This window comes from Microcaecilia unicolor, chromosome 1 (genome assembly GCF_901765095.1).
Source record: "Microcaecilia unicolor chromosome 1, aMicUni1.1, whole genome shotgun sequence".
In the NCBI taxonomy this organism is placed as follows: domain Eukaryota; kingdom Metazoa; phylum Chordata; class Amphibia; order Gymnophiona; family Siphonopidae; genus Microcaecilia; species Microcaecilia unicolor.
In genome coordinates, this window is record NC_044031.1 from 314,140,635 (window position 1) to 314,161,116 (window position 20,482).

Below are 20,482 nucleotides of genomic sequence, written 5' to 3' on the forward strand. Positions count from 1 at the left end.
ACAATCCACTCCGGGGTCACCAGAGGCAATCCTGCAGACAACTTGTCTGTCTGCGTCCACCAGCTCAGCGCCTTGCGCACTGCTGGGTCCACGGGAAGGCGCACAGCATAATCCTCCGACATCGGAGACCAGCGCAGCAGCAGAGATAGCTGTAGTGGTCTCATATGAGCCCTGGCCCAGGGCACTACTTCCATCGTGGCCGTCATAGAGCCCAACAGCTGCACGTAGTCCCAAGCCCGAATAGGAGAGGCTACTAGGAACTAGTCCACCTGAGCCTGAAGCTTGACAATCCGATTGTCTGGCAGGAACACTCTGCCCACTTGGGTGTCGAATCGAACTCCCAGATACACCAGGGACTGAGTCGGGCGCAGCTGGCTCTTCTTCCAGTTGATGATCCATCCCAGGGAGCTCAAAAGAGCAACTACCCGGTCCATAGCTTTGCCGCACTCTGCATAAGAGGGGGCTCGGATCAACCAGTCGTCCAGATAAGGATGGACTTGTACTCCTTCCTTTAGCAGGAAGGCCGCTATGACCCCCATTACTTTGGAAAAGGTCCGCGGAGCAGTAGCCAACCCGAAAGGGAGGGCTCTGAACTGGAAGTGTCGTCTCAGGACTGTAAAACGCAGAAAGCGTTGGAGAGGAGGCCAGATGGGAATATGCAGGTACGCTTCCTTGATGTCCAAGGAAGCCAAGAACTCTCCTGCCTTCACTGCCGCTATAACAGAGCGGAGAGTCTCCATGCGAAAGTGCCTCACTTTCCAGGCCCGATTGACCCCTTTGAGGTCGAGGATAGGCCGGACAGAACCTCCTTTCTTTGGAACCACAAAGTAAATGGAGTAACGTCCCTTGCCAATCTGATTTTTTGGCACCGGAACGACCGCACCCAGGCGGATCAGGTTGTCCAAGGTCTGCTGCACTACCACAGCTTGACCGGAGACTTGCAGGGAGAGAGTACAAACCCGTCTCTTAAGGGTTGGCAGAACTCTAGCTTGTAGCCGTCTCTGATGACTTCCAGCACCCACGCGTCTGAAGTTATAGTGATCCACTCGCCCAGAAACGAGGACAGCCGTCCTCCAATCTGCAATGGGGCGTGGACCAAGGCCCCGTCATTGGGTACGAGACCCTGGGGGAGGACCGGAGGGAGCACCTCCGGGACGGCGGTCTCTGCGAAAGGAGTGCTGCTTGGGGGAGAAATTCCTCTTGAAGGAAGAGGGGGCAGAGGAACCCGACTTGCCCGGGCGGTATGGAGGTATCGGGACGAGTACTAACCCGAGCCCTGACCTCTGGTAATTTCTTGCCCTTAGACGTGCCGAGATCGGTCACGATTTTGTCCAGCTCGACCCCAAAGAGCAGCTTGCCTTTAAAAGGCAATCTAGCCAGGCGGGATTTAGAGGCGTGGTCAGCAGACCAATGTTTCAGCCAAAGCCACCGCCGCGCAGAGACTGTCTGAGCCATGCCTTTAGCTGAGGCTCTCCAGACATCATACAGCAAGTCTGCCAAATAGGCTAAGCCCGATTCCAGGGCCGGCCAATCAGCCCTCAAGGAATGATCCGAGGGGGAAGCCCGCTGCACCATAGTCCGGCACGCCCTGGCCACATAGGAGCCGCAAACTGAGGCCTGCAAACTTAAAGCAGCTGCCTCCAAGGACGACCTTAAGGCCGCCTCCAATCTTCTGTCTTGGGCGTCCTTTAGGGCCGTGCCACCTTCCACCGGCAACGCCGTTTTCTTAGTCACCGCAGTGATTAAAGAATCCATGGTAGGCCACAGATAGGCCTCACGTTCACTCACAGCCAAAGGATAGAGGCGGGACATAGCCCTAGCCACTTTAAGGCTCGTTTCCGGGACATCCCATTGAGCCGCAATTAAGGTGTGCATGGCATCATGCACGTGGAAGGTTCTAGGCGGGCGCTTCGTCCCCAGCATAATGGCAGAGCCAACAGGGGCTGAGGGAGAGACGTCCTCCGGAGAGGAAATCTTCAAAGTGTCCATGGCCTGTAACAACAGGTTGGGCAAATCCTCTGGGCTAAAAAGCCGCGCTGCAGAGGGGTCATCCGCTCCATCCGAGCGGGGATCTATCTCCTCCAAGGAATCCGCAAAGGATCGTTGGGAGACCTCAGACACGCTGCCCTCATCTACATCGGAGGAGACAAAAGTCCTCCAAGGCCTGGAAATCAACCCGAGGGCGTTTACCTCTGGGAACCTCAACCTCTTTATCAGAAGAGGGAGCAGGGGCAGCGTTTTGCATGAGGAAAGCCTGATGCAGCAGCAAAACAAACTCGGGGGAGAAACCCCCCAGACTGTGCACTTCCGCAGCCTGGGCAACAGCCCTAGACGCACTCTCAACCGGCGCTCGCAATAGCGGGGGAGAGACATGCTGCGCATCCAAAATGGCGTCCGGCGCGAAACTCCGTGAAGGAGCCGCGCGGGAAGAACGGCGCTTAACTTTAGCCGCTTTTGTGCCGTCGCCCAAATTAAGGGCGTTCATGGCATTAATGTCTCCAACCTCAAGGGCGGCCCCGAAGAAGCCGTCCGAGCCGCGTGGCCGGCCAAGATGGCGGAGGCGAGGAGCGGGGGATGGGCGTTTATGGCGGGAAAAAACCGCCACGCCGGAGGAACGACCGGGACATTCATCGGTCACTAAACTATCACCCATCAAGGGCGAATCAGGTTGTAAAACCCCCGCATCCCCTCTAGAAGCGCTCCAGCGATCCGGGGAGCGACCCTTTGCGCCCTCGCCCTCCGACGCCATTGCCACGAGGAGAAGAATCGGGGAACCCCCTGCCCGCTATAAAAAGGTAAAATTACCTGCTTGCCGCTCCGAGCTGTAACGAACTGGTGTCCCAGTGAGTAGCTGCAATGAACGTTTAAAGAAACGTCGAATTAAACGCCTTTAAAGACGTTTAAAAATATATATTTTTTTTTTTTTAAACGGAGCCAGCGGGAGGGGGGAGAAAAGGAGGGACCTGGCACCACCAGGTCTGCACTTGCTCAAAAGAGCCCTCAACCCCAGGCCTCAACAAAACCTAAGGATTAGGCTTGGAGGCCTAGCCAGAGCTGCTGCTGTGTGTGACCACCACCTGCTGAGATAGAGAACATACTGAGGAGTTTCCGGCAGCACATGACCACATATAGGGAGGCAAAAGTTTGCTCTCTATCTCCACCTGCTGGTAGATGGACACAACCACCAGTCTATGGATTGATCAGCTTGATGATATGGAAGTCAGGGTTGGCCAGAATCTCCTGGATGAGTGGGTCCAATGTCAATGCAAATAAGCAAACATCCCTGCCTTGTTCCACGAAAAATAGGAAATGGATCTGAAGTAATACCACATGGAAGTAGGGGAGTTGTATAGAGCCTAAATAGCATCCTCAAAAGAAGTCTACTGTGCCATAGTGTTTTATGGCTCGGAACAAAAATCCCCAACTAACCCCATCAAAAGCTTTTTTCAGCATCTAAACTGATAAGAAAGGATGAAGCATGGGTTGCCCGGACCACCTCCAAGGAGGCAATGATACTCCGAATGTTTTTCGCTTTCTGATGGGCACTAATAAAACTCACCTGAGGTGACACTATAATAAGGGGAAAATCCAAGCTAGGCTGTTGGACAATACCGTAGCAAGAAGTTTAGCCTCATAACATATAATATAGGCCGGTAGGACCCCGGTAGAGTAGGATCTTTTCCCAGCTTAAGGAAGTATTAACCTCACAGCTTCTAACGAATGGGGGAGACATTTCTCTGCACAATCAAATTGAACATTGTTGTGATGTGCTGGGCTATTTACAATGCAAGGGAGATTATAAAAAAAACTGCCCTACAACCATCAGGCCCCAGAGCCTTGCAGAGAGCTGTTTTATATAGGCCATTTCACCTAATCTTCCTCAATGAGGCGATTCAGCCTGGTGACTTGGGTCAGAGACAGCTTAGGCAGAGACATACTCTAAATAGGTGGCCAGATTCAATCCCTCTGAATCGTCAGCTGTATACAGCTGCTGGTAGTAAAGCCTTAAGGAAAGAGTTAATCCCCTTATCTGTATGGGCCAAATTTCCTGCAGCATCTTAAATCAAGATCTTAGAAGAGGAAGACCTAGGGTTAGCCAATTTAGCCAAACGTTTGTCCATGGTATGGCCATGCTTATTGATAATAAACTGTCAATTTCTTGGCCTTCTGATTAATAAGTCCGTTCAGAGTGGTTTGGGTGGCCAAAAGTTGTGTGTGCAAGGAAGCAGTAGAGGCAACGCCACAGCATTGCCGTAGTTTGATTAGTTGATGCTCCAAGCGTAGAATAGCTTGATCCCTGTGTTTTTGTCTTAGAACTGCTACAGGCCAGAATATCTCCCCAGCACCGCTTTAGCAGCCTCCCAGTATAAAATAGGCTGATGTACGTTGACCATTAAAAAGTTTGTAGTCTACCCATTTACCAAGTAAATAATCTAGAAAGTTAGTATCTGTATAAAAATCGGGGAAACACCAGGATCTAACCTTTCCCACTGGCTCTAAACCACCCAACTCCACCCAAATTGGGGCATGATCAGATATAGTAATTGAATTAATAGCAGCCCTCGTTACAGAGAAAAATAAGCCATGGTCTACCAGAATATAATCAATCCTAGAATAGGGCATATGAGCCCGAGACAGATGAGTAAAAACTCGAACCCCAGGATGGAGGGTGCACCATACATCAGTAACCCTTAAAGTTGCCCAATAGAAGGGCATTATCAAGGAAGCCAGATAATCCAGCAGGACCTATCATGCGCCCAACCTTCATGGTACAGTCATTCCGCCCTCCAAGCTATTCAGGAATGGGTAGCTGCTGCAGTAGATGTGCCCCGCAATTTCCCTGGGTACAGCAGAACAAATCTGATTTTGTTTGTTACGCAAGGCTTAGCAGATTGGCACAAACGCTTTGCGTTGCGTCCAGACAACAGAGGAATAATCTTGAAAACAGAGAATTTTTCCCCATTGTAAAGGTCTTTCCCAGAACGCAGGGCCTGTAGGATAGCCTGTTTATGCGATTAGTTAAGAGCATTAAAGGTAATGGGCCACAGTCTAATTTGTCCCGAGTGCTTAACTCCAAGTCTATGGGCACGTTCAACCTGAAAGGGACCAAGATGCTCACCCAAATGCAATTGTTGCGATAGTCAGGTTTCCAGAAAGGACCTTAAATCCCTGTCCAGCAATGATTCCAGTAGGCCCACAAGGCTCAAATTATTACGCCAGGAGCGATTCTCCAGGTCAACTTTTTGTTCCAGTTCAGCTACTGGCGCTTGCAGCTGGTCCTCCATCATACCAGTCTAATGAAGCTGTGCACCCAACTCCAGCCCAAAGGCATCCAAGCGCTCACATGCTTCCCCTGCTCTATCATAGAGTTGAAGCTTTTTGTCCAACGCTGCTTGCACCGCTCCTGTAACTTCTGCAGTAATCTCCGCTGTCCAGGCAGAGCTAAGGGTTGGGCTCAGCCACCATCTTGCCTTCCAGAGGACACGGTTTGTCCCACTCCCTTCGAATAGTTTTAGAAGCCATTAAGGAGAGTTCTCCAGCACACCAAAGAGATAAAGAACACTTTCCAGTAATTAGCCCCCTGGAGAATGATAGTTTGTAAGACAAAAATCTGCTCATAAGGAGCGTGGGATAGCAGGGCATGGAGAAGCCTCACTTTTTAGTTGACTGCTCTCTCTCATCGTGTCACATGAGCCACACGGTATCAATTTTTGGGGGGAGTACCAGCACATAGCAGATGACGATGATGACGGCAGAAAAAGACCTGCACGGTCCATCCAGTCTGCCCAACAAGATAAACTCATATGTGCTACTTTTTGTGTATACCCTCCCTTGATTTGTACCTGTCCTCTTCAGGGCACAGACCGTATAAGTCTGCCCAGTACTATCCCCGCCTCCCAACCACCAGCCCCGCCTCCCACCACTGGCTCTGCCACCCAATCTCGGCTAAGCTCCTGAGGATCCATTCCTTCTGAACAGGATTCCTTTATGTTTATCCCACGCATGTTTGAATTCCGTTACCATTTTCATTTCCACCACCTCCCGCGGGAGGGCATTCCAAGCCTCCACCACTCTCTCCGTGAAGAAATACTTCCTGACATTTTTCTTGAGTCTGCCCCCCTTCAACCTCATTTCATGTCCTCTCGTTCTACCGCCTTCCCCTCTCCGGAAAAGGTTCGCTTGCGGATTAATACCTTTCAAATATTTGAACGTCTGTATCATATCACCCCTGTTTCTCCTTTCCTCCAGGGTATACATGTTCAGGTCAACAAGTCTCTCCTCATACGTCTTGTAACGCAAATCCCATACCATTCTCGTAGCTTTTCTTTGCACTGCACGAGAACATCATGTAAGATCTTGTGAAGGACCATCATCACAGTCTCTCCAAGAGGAGCCTCTTAGTCCAGGACCTTGAGCATCTTGGTCCTGGGCTCATCCTCCACCTCCACCTCCAAAAGAGTGGAAGGAAAGGCTCTTTGGAGGAGATTTTCTCCTTTCCTGTGGAGGGGAAGGGTCAGATGGTATCCCATAAGCCTCTTCCTCCAAAAAAAATCGAGGGTCATAATCTCCCACGAACACTCCTCACCAGAACTCAACCACACAGCTTCACACAGCTCTTTTTAACTTGATATAAACTCCGAACTGGGCAACACAGATTGCATTAGCCACCTGTGAGAATTACAGGCCTGCTTGTTCTTGGAGAAAATTTAAATAATGAAAGACCTATTTTACCTCTAAGCAAAATAGCCTCTGCACCCATGGACCTCAGCTAATGAAAACAGAAACCAAAAGCCACAGTGCTTTCACAATGGCTGACTTTGCGACACATTTGGAGTAACAGCTGATATATCTCCACAAAGAGGCTAATTCCAAAGGACCTTATTCCAAACTTACAAATTCCTGCTAAACTTTTGTATCAAAGCATTTATTTGGAGTGCTCTATTTACCATATGAACTACTTGCAATTGCATTACATACACACAAAAAAAGAATGCACAGAGTAGCTCCCTACCTTACAATCCCTTGTGGTCTTGGTGGTGTAGTCAGCACAGAAGTGAACCCCAGTCGTTTTTGCCCATATCAACTCTACTCTCAAAATGGCTGTAGCAACCTCTTGCAACAGTCTCCGAGATTGCCACTAGAGGTTATGAGAGTACAGACAGCATGTGGGCAGGAGCGACTGGGGATCACTCCTGCCCCAACTGCAACCCTAGAATGCCAGGGATTGTAAGATAGGCCCAAGGGGGGCCCCTTCTGAGGGGGAAGGTAACTTCTGTTCAGAGGGGAGGGAGATAAACAGGACAAAGCACACTTTTTCGTCTTCCACCTAAAACATAGGGTCAGTTTTGGCCGAAACCATGGCCGTAGCCTTTTGGCCAAGACTAAAACAAGGCAGAAAAAGATTTTGAGCCAGTTTTGGCACTGTAACTGAAATTCAGTCAGCCCTCTAATCTAAATACTCATTTAATATTAATGTTATTGCGTACATACCCAACAAAGAACACTTCTGCCTTGAGGTATATCTTTGTTTCATTTTCAACTGAAAAATGGTGGCACGCAACAGCAATAAAAATTTGACAATGTGGACCTTCATTAGCTAACAGAAGTGCTTTAGGTTTTTGTTTGCTTTGGACAGCTTAACCATTCCTACTGTTCTGATGAAAGGAGGAAGAGGCACAAGAGACTACCTACCCACATTGGCGATGTACAGCCTGTCGTTCAGAATAAGGGCAATGATGGCCATGGCACCGCCCGAGACTTCCCGCTCAATAGTATTCAGCTTCTCCAGGATTTTTGAATACTGAGAAGAGAGCTGGTGGTGTGGCACACCCTAAAACAAGAAGAACATAAAATTATGAAGGGGTAATGGGATCAGGGACTATTTTATAGTAGTGAAGCTACACTTACAGGGAGTCTGTAGCAAGGCTGCATAGCAGAACTGTTTCTCTACACAAATAAGTATATAAAATGTACCATACTAGGTCAGACCAAAAACCCTCTCTCCAACAGTGGCCAATTACCCAGCAGGATTCCATGAAGTAGATCTATTCCTCATTGCTTACACCCAGTGATAAAGCAGTGGCTTTCCCAAGCCTACATGGCTAATGAAAGTTTATGGGCTTTTTTAAAGTCATGATTATGTTTAGCTTTAGTGTCTGGCTGTTGTCATTTATTAGTTTAGTTTAATTGATTTCTAGCTTAAACAAGGATAACAGTCTAATCAACAGGATATCGAGTTGTTCATTATTTTGTTGGAATACACTCATCCCCTTCCTCAACTCCAACCCACCAAAGTACAAGTCCACCCAGAAAAAAAAATCAAAGGACAAAAAGAAGAAAAAAGGCTTGTGTTCTTATAGCCTACCACCATGAAGGAGTATTATTGATGGAAAAAAGAACATCAGGGAGGGGGGGGGGGGGGGGGGGGGAGAGACGACCCCAAAAAACACAATGGAAAACTACCATCCCAGAAAAGATGCTACTAGCCCCAAACCCCTCTAAATGGAATTAGCTACTAGGCTGTGAGCTTATGCAAAAGACTGAATACAAGGCTCCCAAACGGGGAGAAAAAAAATGCTTTTTGCCCTTAGGAGATGTACGGGCCCCAGTACGTTCCAACAACATTAAGGCATGGAATCTGTTGCACTAATTCTAGTACTCTGATGGCGCAGCGCTGATCCATTTTTCTACCCAGAAAACAGACCTTACAGATCAGATGCACCCACACCCTGAAATGCAAAAAGTTCATATTTATCTAAAAGAATTCCCAGGGGCAAAATAGTATCCATGAACCCAGTAGAGCTTCCAAATAATGTAAAACTGCAGTCTAAAAAGTTTGAACAACTGGATATTCCCAAGAGTGAAAAGAATGATCCAATTCCCCTCTGACATTTAAAGAAAAAGGGGAGTGTCCACACCCCCACACCCCCATTTTAAATACCTGTGCCTTGGGCATATATGCTCTATGTAGCACCTGAAACTGGCATTCCTGGAATTCTGCACTCACCACAATCTCTGGTATCCGTGAAGTCAAATTAAGAATATCAAGAGAAAGATATGGGCGCCCCACATCCTAGACCCAATGGGCTCTAATAACCCCCACATCCCTCTAAGGGAAAATTACCACTAATGCCTTATAAAGACCAGACACCGAAAGCCTATCTCCTCTAACCTCAGCAAAGAATTCAAAAACTCGATGATATGGTGAGCTCCCAACGCATCCCTTATTAAGGGTGCTAACGTAATGATGTAATTGTTGGTAAGCAAAAATATTACTAAGTTCTATACCAATCTCCAAAACTCCCATACTTAACATGATGCCCCCGCTATTCAATACATGTTCTAACCTTTTAATACCCAGGCTCTCCCACACATGGAATGTCTTATCATTGCCTGGGTAGAACATTAACTTACCCCAGATGGGCAAAAGATCCGAAGACCCCGAGCCAACCCCCCAAGAATCTAGCCAAATTGCTCCACATATCCCATACTGGACACAGCAAGATGCTTCCCCTAACTGAGGAGGGGACAACAATCAACAGGGTCTGCAGTAAAAAAAAAAATGTAAGTGCCATGGAGCAAAATAATCAACTTCAAGCTGCCTCAGAATGTAGTCTCGTCTATCCAAGAGCCAGTGTCCTAGATGGCAAAGAAGAGAAGCCTAGTTATACTGCTTTAAAATCAGGCAACCCATGCCTCTCTGATTCCAGGAACCCAACAACAGCCGCAATGGGACTTTAGGCTTGTAGCCTCCCCAACTAAATTTATCCAACAATTTATGTAATGATGTCAAATCTTTCTTTAAAAGGTGAAGGGGCAACATTTGGAAGACATAGAGCCATTTCAGAAACACAATCATTTGAAATAGCTGTATCCTGCCATTCAAGGTAAGTGGCAAATGCTTCAAACCCTCCAGCTGCTTAGTAGTATTGTCCAATAAATGAGAGATATTCGAACGGTATGATGGACACTTGCATAGATAATTTTTTCCCCAAGGTAGATAAAAGACCTTGGAGCCCATCGAAGTGGGAAAGCATTTCAAATTCAAATTAGGTCTTCTATTGCTTAGCACAGCACAAGAGAAATTAAACCTATAAACAGTAAGAACAAACAGAGAAATTAAAAAAAAAAAAAAGTCCTGTGAACAGTTAGTGGGTACCAGACAGCGATGGTTTATCACAAGACTGTCTTTAGGAATAAAAAGATTTTTAACTTCTTCCTAAAGTTAAGGTAAGTTGTTATATGTCTCAATGGGAAGGGAATTCCATAGAGAACCTCCCGACACAGGAAAGCGCAAGTTAAATGTCTGAGATCTAAATCCCTTGTAAGATGGAGAGGACAGGAACAATTGTTCTTTCAGTCTATTGAAATCAGGCCAGATATAATTTGTACCCCGCGCTTTCCCACACAATGCAGGCTCAATGCGGCTTACATACTAATTCGAAATACAAAGTCCTATAACAGAAATTTCAAAACGGTAGTGAAACATTATGAAGTTGAGCTTGAATAATGTATGATAAGTTTGATAATGTATGATTAGGATAAAATAGGGTAGACAGGATAGGATAGTATAAGTTGGGGGGAAAGGGGTAAGGAAGGATATAATAAAGGGGAGATGGAGAAGAGAAGGATGGGATGCGTAGAGGGGGAATGGGGAGGAGGGATAAGTAAAACCAATGATGAGGTTGGTATTTAATTCAGAACAGAATTGGGAATGCAGGTTGGTAAGATTTGGTTGGGACATTACAGTAGGCTTGCTTAAAGAAGTGAGCTTTCAACATTTTTCTAAAGGGCAAGTAGTCGTTAATTAATCGTATAGGTCTTGGTAGTGCATTCCAAAGCTGGCTGCCCAAAAAGGAGAAACTGGATGCATAGTAGGTCTTGTATTTAATTCCTCAACAGACAGGATGTGATGCCATATGGAAAATACAAAAACTATACAAGTGGCTTTAAACTTGATTCTTGCAGTTATGGGGAGCCAATGCAATTTACTCAAATATAATGAGACACTTGTATCTATTTAATTTAAAAATCATTCTTGCTGCAGTATTCTGTATTTGCAGTTTCTTTATATATTGAGACAATGCCAAAAACAAGATACTGCAGTAGTCAAGATGTGGAAAGATCAGCATTTGGACTAGCAATGTGAATGCTTTCTGGTCAAAAAATGACCGAACTAGTCTTAGCTGTCTCATTTTAAACAGTGTTTTCTTTTGTAGTTGATGGATGTGGGAGGAAAGGGATAAGCAGGAGTCCAGAAGTACTCCAAGCACCTTGCCAATCCCACTGCAAGGCATCCAAAGAGGCAAGAACCAGGGACTTGGAATAATTTAACGTAAATCCAGAGAAATCTCCAAACAACGCTGGCAAATATCTCCTAGTGTGGGTGAGATGTACCAGGTCATCAGCAAAAGCTGAAATGTTAAAAATAGAATGCCTAATGGCGACTCCCTCAATTTCAGGATTGAAACAAACCTCTCTAATAAAGGGAGACTAGAGTCAAAACAAATAAAGGCAATAATGGACATCCACAAGGTGTGCCTCAATGGATGTCAAACAACCGAAAGCGTTCCCCATTAACCCACATACATGCCTTGGGGTGAGAATACAAAACACCAAATGCATCCATAGCTCTTTAACACTGTAAAGAGAAAGGGTCACACAACACGGTCAAATGCCTTCTCTGCATCAAAACTGATAAGCAAAGAAGGCACCTGAAATACTCCCATTATCTCCACAGAAGTCAAAATCGCCCGAATATTTTTAACAGCCACATGCCCCTTCACAAAGCCAACCTGGGAAGTTTCTATTAAATCAGGGAGAACATGCGCTAACCGGTGTGCCAGGACTTTTGCATACAATTTAACATCAGAATTCAAAAGAGATATAGGGCAATATGAACCCGGAGCCTCCAGATCCCTATCCAGTTTCAACAGCACAATCAATTGAGTGGTTTAAAAAAAAAGTGTGGCATGGTCCCAGTTTGAACCATTGAATTAAATAAGCATATCAAAGGGGATTTAACCTGCTCATAAAGAAGTTCATAAAACTATACGATAACAGTCAGGGCCAGGCGCCTTATGAAGAGAACTTCATAGGCCAATATGAGATTACCTTCCATAACAGAAGAATTAAGAAATGATCTCTATCTAGGCAAAATTTCAGGGAGATCTAAATTATCCAAATACATAGCACCATCAGGGCTCACTAAACATGTTTAACACTTTTTAAAAGTTTCCACTATCACTGTTGCATAGGAAACTTGTTCCACAATACTGGAATTTCATGTTTTGCTTTGAACAATATAGGTATCACATAAAGGGGACAAAGTTGATATTACTGTTTTAGATAGAGAGGTGTGGTAGCCGTGTTAGTCATTTAAGTTGTTGAGATGCTCAGAGAGGGTCCTGTGCTGGACTCGTGATTCCTAAGGGAAATGTTCCTCCTGAAAAAGGGGTGTTCGAAATGCGGTCTCGCATCGGAACAAAAGAGAAGGTGTGAAGAGTTAGAAGGTGCTTAAAGACTGGAAACAGTATGTAAATTCTAGGAAGCCCTTGACACATCGCACTGATTCACTCTGATGAAATAACAATACTCCGAGAAGAGTGCTGGAGAGACTTTGTTGTGAACATTGTGCTCCCATTTGATGTGATTCAGAAGTTTTTCATGATTTATAAGGACTATAATTTGAATCTTTAAGGACAATAACTAAGACACAAGTGGAAGATTTAAAATTGAGGAAATAACATCAATGAGTAAAATAAGTGGGGAGAATGTACACAGTTTGTGGATATATAGAAATGTTTCCACATAAGGTTTATGTCAGTGGGTGATGAAGTGAAAGGTGTGACTGGATGAGTTCCGGAACTTGCATAGTATAAGTTGTTTTATACGATATATGTATTGTAATAAAAGAAATGTAATATTTTAAAGGAAGAACATTTTTTGTGATATAGTAGTGAGGTGTACCACTGGGAAGAATTTGGGAGGCTTTTAGTATGCCAACTTCAAATGAGGTTAATAAGTTCAATAAATATAATTTGGCTTGTTGTGCCTTAGATTGTTGTCCAAATTATCTGATGAAGGCTGTCCCCCTCTCTTTTTTATAGTGTGTAAGGACTTGGATTTCTGAAATGCTAGCTCACAGGAATTTCCCTTTCCAGGGCAGGGGAAGGGTTGCATGATTTCATGAATTATAGACCTGTGGCATCTATTCCATTATTAAAATCATGGAATGTATTATAACTACCCAATTACAAAAGCCTGGCTCTTCTCTTAAGCCTTTAATACACAGGGTGACTGACTATACACTCATTCTGCACCTGGACTAGCTTGCAGCACACACTGTAACTTTGTACAGTTAAAACAGGATATAAGGAACTGCCCATCTATTTATCCCAACTGACTCTGTACCATGCATCTTGTCTCCACTTATAAGCTATATGAAAAGCATTAGTCTCATAGCTATGTTACTTTGTGTGCTTATATATATTTTAAGAAGCTTATGATCTAGGATTTTTGACATCTAAGGAAGTAAAATTTTTAAATACTTCGTATCCTGTTATTCCAGGTTTCTATGCATTACCGAAGATTCATAAAGATGACAAACATCCCCCAGGGAGAATGATTCTTTCTTCTAGTGGTTCCTTACTTGAACCTTTATCTACATTTGTTGATTTGTTTCTTTAACTGTTGGTGCAAAAAGTTCCTTCCTTTATTAAAGATACAACACACTTTTTGGTCTTGCTGCAGGGAATAGAACATAATAAGAGTCTGAAATATCTAATGGCGACACTAGATGTGAAATCATTTTATACTAGCATCCCACAAAATGAAGCTTTATATTAACGGAAGCAGCATTAGATACTAGATCAAAGCCACATGACATCTCTGCTAAGTTTTTCTAAAATTAGCTAAATTAGCATTGACTGAAAATGTTTTGCTATTTCAAATCACGCTATAATTACAGAAAACAGGTGTGGCAATGGGAGCTACGTTCCCTCCAAGTGTGGCAAACATATATGATAGAATTTGAAAAATGCTGGATAGAATGCTCCCCTTTTTCTGATAAAATCTATTTTTGGAAGCGTTACATTGATGACATTTTCCTTCTATGGAACGGATCAGATGTTGAGTTGCTTGATTCTGTGAATTAGTTAGAGAAATGTGGTAGCCGTGTTAGTCCACTTCTAAAAGCAGTCAATAGAAATAGAATAAAATAAAACATAGAAAAGAAAATAAGATGATACCTTTTTATTGGACTAACAATATATTACATCTGACGAAGAAGGGTACCTTCGAAAGCTAATAAAAAAATGTATTAAGTTAGTCCAATAAAAAAAAGGTATCATCTTATTTTCTTTTTATGTGAGTTAGTTAAATAGCTATAATCCAGCCCTTTCATTTACCCAGGAATTTTCTTATATCATCCACTTTTTAGATGTTCAGACTGAACAATGTTAATGTACATTTAAAACTACAGTGTATAAAAAAAAAATTAAACACCATGCTTCAATATTGGAGCTGTCATACCAAACAGCTAAAAGAAAGTCTGCCTTACTCCCAATTTCTGAGGTATAGAAGAATTTGAACAGAAACAGCCGACTTCCAGAAACAATTGGACGAATTGGCTAGTGCTTTAGATGCTAGGGGGTATCCAAAAAAAGTATTACGTAAACCCTAACAAGAGCTCAATTGAATGACAGAAGTTGGTTGTTACAAAATAACATAATGAAGGAATAAACACCGACATTCATGTCTTTGTTTTGAAATATGCAGCAGGCAGTGAATTTGTAGCTAATATCATAAAAAGACATAAGACATTGGAATGTCATGACAACACATCCTGTTTTCGAATCAAGGTTCCAAAAAACAACAGGGCAAACGATCTGCAAAATCCAATATGGAAAAAGAAGCCAGCAGATCAATATAACATCAGGAAGATTTTATTGAAGATACCGCATGTAAACAAATCGCCCGACACAGGCCGTGTTTCGCCCACCAAGGGCTGCGTTTTTTATTTTTTATTATAATTCAATGTTTGTTTATTGTAGCCCCTGACGCAGCCCTTGGTGGGCAAACCACGGCCTGTGTCGGGCAATTTGTTTACATGCGGTATCTTCAATAAAATCTTCCTGATGTTATATTGATCTGCTGGCTTCTTTTTCCACATTCGAATCAAGGTTTCCATGAATAGCTCTACTTTTGAACGAAATTTTGAACCCTGCAGTATTACCCAATAAGCACAGTATGAGTATTGAGGAGAAACATAGTAAATGTGGCTATTCTATCTATTTACTTATTTCTATAGCGCCACAAGGCATAGGCAGCGCTGTACACCATACATAGAAGGCAGTCCCTGCTCAAAGAGCTTACAATCTAGCTAAGACGGGTAAACAGACAGAACAATTAAGGGTGAGGGAATAAAGAGGTCAGGATAAAGGACAGGGTAAGTGAGTTAGGAGTCAAAAGCAGTGGTAAAGAGGTAGTTTTGAGTTTGGACTTGAAAACGGCTAAAAACGGGGCTAGACGTATAGGCTCAGGAAGACTATTCCAGGCATGAGGTGCAGCGAGATAAAAGGAACGGCATCTTGAATTAGCAGTAGAGGAGAAAGGGACGGATAAGAGATTTATCTACAGAACGGAGTACTCGAGGGGGAACGTAGAGGGGGGAGACAAGAGTGGAGAGGTACTGGGGAGCTGCAGAGTGAATGCACTTATAGGTCAATAGGAGAAGTTTAAATTGAATACGGAAACGGATAGGGAGCCAGTGAAGTGACTTAAAGAGAGGGCTAATGTGGGCATAGCGACTTTGGCGGAAAATGAGTCGCGCAGCAGAGTTTTAGATTGCTTGAAGAGGAGAGAGATGGCTAAGAGGGAGGCTGGTGAGTAGTAGGTTACAATAATCAAGACGAGAGGTGATAAAGAGTGTGGATAAGGGTTTTGGCAGAGTGCTCAGATATGAAGGGACGGATTTTGCTGATGTTATAGAGAAAGAAACGACAGGTTTTGGCAATCTGCTCAATGTGAGCAGAGAAGGAGAGAGAGGAGTCAAAGATGACCCCAAGGTTACAAGCTGGGAGACTTTCGATGATCTAGAAACTTGTCCACCCATAGGAGCAGATATTTACCCTTGGGTGCTGCTCCATTTGGGCGAGTTAACACTCTGAGAATCTCTCCTTCACTTTTCAAAAATGTTTCTAAAAAATTTTTTTATAAAAAAGATTCACATAAGGTTTTCAGAGCACTTGCCTTAGACTCTTCAAAGTCAGTCTCATCATAGATCTCTTTATGTAATTACTCTGGTTGGTATTTTGTTATAGGATATATCGTTTGAACACATTGGATCCTCAGGGTCTAAATAAAATGGTACAATGGTCAGTATTTTGTGGGGGGTTACTGAGAGGACGGTCACAAGGAAAGCAAGAGCGACCCAAGAAAGAGCGGAGGAGGCAAGCACATGTCCCGTATGAGCAGGAAGCTCGCCCCCTGGTGGGTAAAAGAGTAGAGGAAGGAATGGAGGTGTCTGCTTGGGCTCAGTCTAGAGGAGCCAAGGTGAGAGGTTTGCTGGCTGCTGTCTTTCCTAAACTGAGTGGTATTGGAAGAGATGAATTGAGACAGTTGGGGAAGAGGCTGTGGCAGAAAGTAATCCAGAGATTGAGGCAGAAGAAAGAGTGAAACTGCCGGCTGGGTGGAGAAAAGGGAAGATAACAATAAACTGCTGTGAGCTTTATGTTGCAAGTCAAGGAAGGAATCCTTGAGGTAACCCTGTGGATATTAACAAGGGTTAATGATTGAAATGTGAACTTTATGCTGCAATTCAAAGAAGGAATCCTTGTGTAACCCTGTGAATACTAATAAGGGTTAATGTTGAAGGAGGAAATAGCATCATGTATTGCAAGACAAGATGAACTGTGTTGTGTGAAAATAAAAGAGGAATTCTTTTAAGATATGACTGAAGTCTTTGGTCATCCTTTGGGAAAATACTATTCATAAAAAACACCTTGAGGTATGACTGAATGAAAGGAGGATACGGAGGTGGTCATCAGAATGGAGAGTTGCCCGGGGCAGACCGAGCAGTTGGAACAACTTGGCTAAGCAGGGTCGGCGGAAGGGTGACCAGCTGACAATTTCTTTAAATGGATAATCTGCTGCTGCACAGGCGCTAGCGTTGTGATCAATCAGTGCCATTTTTTGATTCCTACAGAGCAATATGAATGGATAGCCAAGCTGCTGGTGAATACATATGCCCAATATTTTAATCCAGCATAAGAGTGAGTAGCTTTGAGTGGACTGATTCTATATTTTCCTTATGTTTTAGAGAATGAGACCAATAGAGGACTTTCCCTGAAGAAGCAGTAGTGAAATGGGCTCCCGTTGGAATTGTCCGACTAAAAGATAAGTCTCTCTCAGTCTCTCTTATGTTCAGTGTTCGAAAAATATAAGGATTTTCAATTGGTTTAATCAGATCTGTTCAGGAAATGAGGACTTTTAGTTCTGGATAAATAAAAGAAAAAAAATTATATAATTGATACGGAGGTTTTTTGAGCAGATGATTGAATATAGCTGAGTAGAGAAAGCTACAGTATACAGTTACTATGAACGCCATTGAGGTTCCAGCAACAACTGAGGCTCTTTTTCTTCCGCTAATGGACAAAAATTAAAGAAAAATTAAGAATTGTTTGAAGTGCGTTTGGAGTGATCACTATTTATTGATTCAGTATGCTGTTAAAAAAAAATTGTAAGTTTTATGTTAAACTGTACCTGCTATACACTGCCTTGGGTGAATCTCTTAAGACAACTAATAAATCCCAATAAATAATCGTATTTTGAAAAAATTGAGCTACTGCACTATTCACAGTCAGGTTAATGCAGACAGTTACGTACAGAAACTATTATAGGGACATTATGGGCTGAGGGAAGATCTCAGAAGAGTCGAGGACAATCATTTTGTCATGTGCATTCGACCTGGTGGATCACGATATATAGTCATCAGTCCTCAGCTCATTTGGAGTGAGAGACAAAGACAGTGTCTTGGGTTGGACTAGGGGTTTCGTAATGAATTGTTCCTACAGTGTCTGAGTTTTACTAAACCTATCTAACTTTTGGAAGGCAGATTGTGCTGTCCTGCAAGGGTCCCCCATCCCCTTCGTTATTCAGTGTTTTACTGAGCTCCTTAGGACATTGTTTGTCAAGCTGGCTTATGCAGATGACAGTGTGTGGTTGCCAGTTTTACATCAGATATTTGGATTGATATCATCTTGAAAATGAGTAATCCTAAATTTGAAACTAACAAAGATTCTGGGAATTCTGATATCCATTACTTTGTCTCCTGAGTCACAGATAAATGCATTGATAAAGAAAACATAACATTTCTCCTCATGAAGAAATTGTGGAGAATTAGGAGGATACTGGCACCTTCGGCCTTTACATTAGTGGTTCAAAGTTTAATACTGGAGCAACTACGTTACTGTAATCTATCTGGGTTGCCTGAAATTTCTTTTTAAAAAATTGCAGACAATACAGTCTACGGCAGCTAGATTGATACTTTCAGTGCATGAGCGGGCTACTCTTTTGCTAATAAATTGACATTGACTGTCAGTAGAGGCCCAAATCCAGTTATGTTATAATTTTTAACATTTTATATTGCAATGCTCCATTTTATATATTAGAACTAATAGGTTTCCCTTATCTTAGTAGGTTAGGGGTATCCAGGAGCCCTTTTATATTACAACTAGCCGTTGAGCCCGCCGCTGCCGGTACCACCCCCCCCCCCCCCGAGTCGCCGCCGGCCCATCTCTTCGCTATTCAACTTACATCTCCAGAGCAGGCAGATCAGCTGAGCTCTCGTCGGCCTTCCTTCTCTGCCTGTGTCCCGCCCTCGTGTGACATAACGTCGGCGAGGGCGGGACACAGGCAGGGGGGTACCAGTGGCGGCAACCTCGGCGGTTCCCTCCCCTTCCTGCAGTTTCCCTCTCTGTCCCGCCCCCCCCCCCCCCGTCATCACGTATTGACGCAGGGACGGGACAGAGAGGGAAGTCTACTGCGCATTTGTGAGTGAGTACGGTCACTCACCGTTTATATATGTTTGATATCCAAGCCCAAAGAATGTTCATCTGAAGTCGATATTTTCTACTACTTTTCCATTCTTAGCTGCTCGTATTTGAACACTCTACCAGTCCAGATAAGAATCACGACTAGTACTACTTATTTAGAAACCTTTTAATAATATTTTTGTTTAGGAAATTTCTATTATGTTAATCATGATGTCTGGTATTAGAATTGTTTTTGTAATTCTCCAGGAATTGTTGGGATTTCTTTGAGGTTATTGTGGACTACAAGAATAAATTATATTGTACAAATAAGAGACAGCAGGAATACTGCCTTTCTAGAAATAAAATAAACCCCAGTAAGATCTGCACCATAAAAGTAACACATCCCTTCATCCTCACTTTAAACTCCTTTTATCCAGGTGCAGTTCTTTCTTCACCACAAGCAGCTATTTTCCTGTACCAATTCAAAAGGCTTTGAACACGATCAACTGGATGTCCCAACACAATGGAAGATATTTGTATAAGGCGATTGTTGTAGGAGGTGGAAGACCTCCAAATATTTAATATACAGAATTAATTTTCTCGTATTGGACAGAGAGGAATGAAGGCTTCTCTTCTTCCAAATCATGAGAAACAGAGCTTGCTGGAATAGCAATTACACTTTACCTCCCCCCTCTTGCCAAGCCAGGTGAATTGTAAATCTGAATTGCCCCCATTCTCACCCATTAAGTGTGACCAGTCTCAGGGAAATTCAGGTGACAGAATTCTTTTCCCATGCCCCTTGGAAGTAAGGCTTCTTCAATCCAGGAGAGAACTACCTTCTTTTCAACTATGTGGAGACATAGCAGGTAAACACCTTGCAGAAGAGATCAAACACTGTCTCTCTCTGAGAAACAAACACTGTGGAACCAAGTGGTAGTGGTTTTATGACAGGCAGCAACATGACATAAACTGGCAAGAAAGAAATCTAACACCTACCTCTATAAGGAAGCAGTAGTTAACTTTTGTCTCCTCTTTTAGAATAAGGGGAAATACTAAGATAAAAGATCATAGGTTCTGAGAAATATATCCTTGTGTGAGAAAAAATGTAAAGATGGACAAACAGACCAAATGTTTTCCTCAAAACAGATGCTATGTATTTCTTTATTGACGGAAGATCCTGACTGACTGTGGGATACTAATTGAGGAGGTGAGGGAAGCCCTCCCCTCTCTCTTGCTCTTTTGTACTGTAAGGGAAAGAAAGTCCTATATATTATGTCTTTGCCAGATAAGAAGTTGGTCAGTGTCTAGTGCATTCTGCCCCATGCCAGGGGATGGAGAGCCTGACCTGACCATTTCCATTGTCCTTTCATGTTTTTTCTCCTCTTTTCTATACTAGACTATACTTGAATATTTTCTTATTTTTTTATCCTAATCTCTGGATAATTAAA

General features: G+C 43.5%; 1 protein-coding gene across 3 annotated transcripts in view; it reads right to left on the reverse strand.

Moving 5' to 3' along the window:
- The window catches only part of TAB1 (TGF-beta activated kinase 1 (MAP3K7) binding protein 1), a 190,448-nt gene that overhangs the window by 137,271 nt on the left and 32,695 nt on the right, over positions 1 to 20,482 (reverse strand). For all 3 annotated transcript variants that reach the window (XM_030208454.1, XM_030208463.1, XM_030208445.1), the window contains one exon: positions 7,693 to 7,831. In XM_030208454.1, coding sequence (XP_030064314.1) covers positions 7,693 to 7,831 — 139 coding nt within the window. The remainder of the gene's footprint in view (positions 1 to 7,692; positions 7,832 to 20,482) is intronic.